Source organism: Arachis ipaensis, chromosome B04 (genome assembly GCF_000816755.2).
Source record: "Arachis ipaensis cultivar K30076 chromosome B04, Araip1.1, whole genome shotgun sequence".
Lineage (NCBI taxonomy): Eukaryota > Viridiplantae > Streptophyta > Magnoliopsida > Fabales > Fabaceae > Arachis > Arachis ipaensis.
In genome coordinates this window covers 128,953,464-128,958,023 of record NC_029788.2, presented here as the reverse complement: position 1 = coordinate 128,958,023, position 4,560 = coordinate 128,953,464, and the positions used below count along the sequence as shown (strand labels likewise).

Genomic DNA, 4,560 nt, shown 5'->3' with positions numbered 1-4,560 from the left:
ATTTTTAGAAAAAAAAAATTGATATAAAATCAAACAAAATAAAATCACTACAAGAAAACACGTCTATTACCACGCTTTTAAAGCGTGGCGAAAAGCTGAAAAAAGCGTGGCGATAGCTTTTCGCATGCTTTTTGAGCTACCGCCACGCTTTTGAAAGGGTGACCTATGAAAGGGTGGCGGTTGCTCTATCGCCACGCTTTTTTCAGCCTATTGCCACGCTTTTTATTTGCCACGCTTTTTTACAAACTGCCACTTGTAAAAGCGTGGCTGTAGGTGGAAATATGGCCACACTTTTAAAGCGTGATCATATGTGGAAGGTAGGGCCACGCTTTACAAGCGTGGCAATAGAGCAGATATGGACACGCTTTTACAAGCGTAACAATAGACGAGATATTGCCACGCTTTTAAAGCGTGGCGATAGCAAAAGATAAGACCACGCTTTAAAAGCGTGGCAATAGCCTTATCAAGTTGTAAAAAAAATCACGCTTTAAAAGCGTGGCGATAGCCTTATCAAGTTGGAAAAAAAAAATCCTTTTTTGATTTTTACCTTAATCGCTGCAAAATATAAATTTTCAATCCTTTTTTATTACCAAACCTATAAATAAAGTATGCAATTTTTATTACAAGATAAATCAAACAATAACTAGTGACATATAGCTACAAAAGTGACATTAGCTGCCTTCACATCCAGTAATACATTAGCTGCCTTCACATCCCGATGAATAATCTTAGGATTGCATTGCTCATGAAGATATTCTAGGCCTCGGGCTGTTCCTAGAGCCACTTTTTTTCTCGTAGGCCAATCCAAAACAGCCTCCCCAGGTTTGAGTTCTTCATAAGAAAATGACCCAAGTTTTAGAAGCCATCATAAACAACAATATACAGTTCTATGTTATCAATATAAATTTAAATTTGGCGGAGCAGGATACAGAATTTTTTATGCTATCTAGTGGATATTTGAAATTGGGTAAGCTTACATTATGACAGTTCTATTGATTATATAGATCAGCTTCATCTTTCTCTTTCGTGTTTTATTTCCCTAAGACTCTGTTATGATGATGATAATTATACTCTGGAATGTTAAATAGCTATAGGAATGAAACAAAATAAAGATGCAAAAGGGAGGCGACTCTTGTAAAAATATTACTCTCGCAAAGCCAATTTTATTTATAACTAGCAGGACTACTAATGTGCCATATAAGTTGATGGTTAAATACCTCGAAGACGATAGGCAACCTCGAAAAGTTTTATGAGCTTGCGAATATATTCTACCTCCTCTGTAAAGCAAAAGTAGATAATAAAACTGATTAGTATAGAACAACTAAGTTTTTTTCCCTAATAATAACATAATATATTTATTTTCTAAATTTCCCTTAATTTCTTTATACAGTTTTTTTGCAGTTTCTTCGCTCTTCTCCTTTTGCTTTAGTAGTTGCACCTGGTTTTCTTGTTTCTTCTTGAGGTCTAAAATCTGATGTTCAAGATTTTAATATATAAATAACTCAGACACTATTTGACATTGGAAAAGGACAATTACCATGAAAATAATATCGAGATATTACCTGTGCTGTGCTTCCAGTGCTTTCAATTTTTGGCCATGAACATCTTGAGATTTCTGTAAACAGTATTTTGATTCCTTGTTTTCATTCTTATGTTTTCTGTTTTCATAATTGTGAAAAGAAAGACATAAACATAAGAAAATACTGTTTACTGTCTTCATTTCTTATTTTCACGACTTCCTTTTTACAAAATTTTGAAAACAAGTTACACAAAAAATGTAGACAAAAAATAAACCAAACCAGAAAAAACTTTTCGTTTGTGTGCTATCTAAAAAGTATTTAAACCTAACTATGTCCAAACCTGCACTTTTCTTTTTCCTCCTCAAGCTCCATAATTTTCTTCCCAAAGTGCTCTTTGAGTGCTTCAGTATCAATTCCAATGCGCTACATCTTAGACTGCAAGGAAGTAAAAATGTACGGCAATTAAAACACCATAAAATGGAACACTTACTGATTTACTGTTTGAGGCCCCAAGATATTAGCATAAGGACAAATTAAGAAAAACAATTAGCACATCCCAATATCACTTGTTTTTTTGTTTTTAGCCTTCCAATATTAATGTTATGGAAACCGATGTTGCAAAAATCCTTTATTTTAAAGTCAACATATTATAGTGTATATAGTAGGAGCAGAAAAGACAAGCTTTATTTAAAAATTTGAAAGAAAAAAAAAGGTAATGACCGAAGAAAAAGCTTTAATTTTGAACTCTGGAGTTCAGGTTTAAGAACGGCCAATACCGTATGGTGTACGAGATTCTCGTATATTCATTGTTCTTCAGTTACTAGATTTATTTCTAATCTATTATACATAAAGAGAATATTTAGTACACCCGGAGGAAGGCCCACTTCTTTGCATATGTCAGCCAACTCCAAACATGTCCTAAAATAAAGCAAAGCATAGCCTATAGTTCAGCAAAAATAACCAAGACTCGAAAAGAAGCAAAGATTTTGCAAGAGCTGCTGAGAAACATACACAGATGCCAATTCGGAAGGCTTCAATATCGCAGCACAACCAGCTGCCAGAACAGGGGCAACCTTCCATGTAGCCATTAACAGAGGATAGTTCCTAAAACATGATATCTAGTTAGCCATCAAGATAGAAATTTTGCTAACAGAGAGAGGTAACTAGTTTAGGGATTGTAAAAAAATATAACAGCTAAAATATCAAAATTCAAAAGCTAAGATCACACAAAACAACATTCAAAATTAGGTATCCATTATCAATTAACCAAGAAGGAACATGCGTGTTGAGCATGCGATTGACAGAGAGAACGAATCAGGGATTGAGATTCAATGGATCAAGACAGAGAGAAAGCGAACAATTATTGCAAAAACGAAACGAGAAACGAGCATTTGAAAGCTATTTAGAGGAAAATGAAAATCGAAAGGGAAAGCCTTAAAAGTAAAAACAATGGAAAAAATCGAGAAAATAAAAAAAATAGAAGCGTTGGAAGAAGAGATCAGACCTTTGGAATCAGAGGGCTTGGAGGAGAAGAGATCGTCGGGGAGATTGACCTTGCCGTCGCCCATGTTTGGTGGAGCTCGAAATTTAATTTGTGGAATTCGAAAGTGAACAGAGAGATCCAGAAAGAACGGACGAAGAACGAGAAAGAGAGGAAGAGTATGAAGACGAAGATGAAGAAGAAGATGAAGGTGAAAGAGAGATTAGGGTTAGTGTCAATGGGTTGGGGACCGGGTTGGGGGCCGGGTCATTAGTTTTTTTTTTTTTTAAAACCTTTTGGCCACGTTTTGTAAGCATGGCCGTAATGAAACCCTCTCGCCATGCTTTTAAAACGTCCCTGTTTCTCTCTATGGCCACGCTTTTGAAGCGTGGCAGAAAAAACCTTTTGGCCACGTTTTTAAAGCGTGCCAAAAGAATACTAGGAAGCGTGGCCATAATGAAACCCTGTCGCCACGCTTTTAAAACATCCCTCTTTCACTCTATGACCACGCTTTTCAAGCGTGGCAAAAAAAACGTGGCCGTTTCTCTAATAAATTGCCACCCTTCCAAAAGCGTGGCCGTTGACCCTTTTCGCCACGTTTTTTAAGCGTGACAAGAAAAAACGTGGCCAAATCTCTATTCAATCGCCACCCTCACAAAATCTTGGCCATTGACCAATTGGCCACGCTTTTAAAACGTGGCAAAAAAAGCGTAGCCATAGGCCATTTTTCTTGTAGTGAATTATACTTTATCTATAGGAAAAAAAAAAGAATTTACTTATTACCTTTTAGATCAACAAGCGCGTCATAATGGAGCTGTAAATATTTACCTAAACATTAAAAATAATATAAATAGAAATATTAAAAAACTATTAAAATTTATTATTTTTTGTCATCATTTAATTATTAATTTAATTTTTTTAATCTAATAATTTAATAGTATATTTTATTCCATACTTTTAAATATGATAACTGATAAATGACTAAAAACAATAAGTTTGATGTTCTTCAAATATTCCTTTATATATAAATTAGCGATTTTAAAATAACTATATCAACCTCAACATCAATAACGTGGTACACATGAAAAAATTATTAAATTAATCACCTCTTGCATGCAAGATGAAACCTTATACTATAAATTAAACCAATATGAGTTCAAGATGAGCATCCAGCACAAAGATAAAAAAGACCAGCAGAATCAAAAGTGTTCACAAAAGAGTTATGACTTCAAACAATGGGCGCAGCGCAAGTGAGAGCTTCAAAGCTCAAGCACTTGTTTATAGGCACATGTTTAGCATCCTAGACTCTATGTGTCTCAAGTGGATCATTGACTCTCGCATACCAAACATAATCCACGACCATGGAAAACCTATTACTCTTTTAGAATTGGTCTCCGTTCTCAAAATTCCATCAACTAAAGTTGAACGCATTCATGTTTTCATGTGCTACATGGCGTATATTGGATACTTTGATATAGTAAGATTCTATAATTTAGATCACTTTACCTCTCTTCTCTTTAATATATTAAAAAGAAGTTTTATCTTAAATTATTTAGGATT

At 34.6% G+C, this 4,560-nt stretch overlaps 2 protein-coding genes across 7 annotated transcripts in view; one reads left to right on the top strand and one right to left on the bottom strand.

The window, feature by feature from the left end:
* LOC107638148 lies at window positions 631-3,166 on the bottom strand. Of its 5 annotated transcripts, none has more exons than XR_002362003.1 (8): window positions 3,025-3,166; window positions 2,532-2,624; window positions 2,297-2,438; window positions 1,861-1,955; window positions 1,563-1,739; window positions 1,389-1,471; window positions 1,218-1,277; window positions 631-831 (listed from the first exon to the last, which is right to left on the bottom strand). XR_002362003.1 is itself a non-coding variant. In XM_016341317.2 (7 exons), the coding sequence occupies exons 2-7, from the start codon at window positions 2,606-2,608 to the stop codon at window positions 744-746; spliced, it is 456 nt and encodes a 151-aa protein (XP_016196803.1). In that variant the 5' UTR covers window positions 2,609-2,624; window positions 3,025-3,166; the 3' UTR covers window positions 631-743. The 5 variants fall into 5 exon arrangements, 1 of the variants encoding a protein (XP_016196803.1); XR_001619751.2 differs by having other exon boundaries at window positions 1,563-1,658; XR_002362005.1 differs by lacking the exon at window positions 1,389-1,471 and having other exon boundaries at window positions 1,563-1,615.
* The window catches only part of LOC107635414 (isoflavone 7-O-methyltransferase), an 11,056-nt gene continuing 10,665 nt past the window's right edge, over window positions 4,170-4,560 (top strand). Inside the window, exon 1 of one of the 2 annotated variants that reach the window (XM_016338888.2) lies at window positions 4,170-4,250. In XM_016338888.2, the coding sequence (XP_016194374.2) occupies window positions 4,223-4,250 (28 nt within the window). In that variant the 5' untranslated portion in view covers window positions 4,170-4,222. Of the gene's footprint in view, window positions 4,478-4,560 lie in introns of both variants that reach the window. The other variant, XM_021122062.1, reaches the window with a different exon arrangement.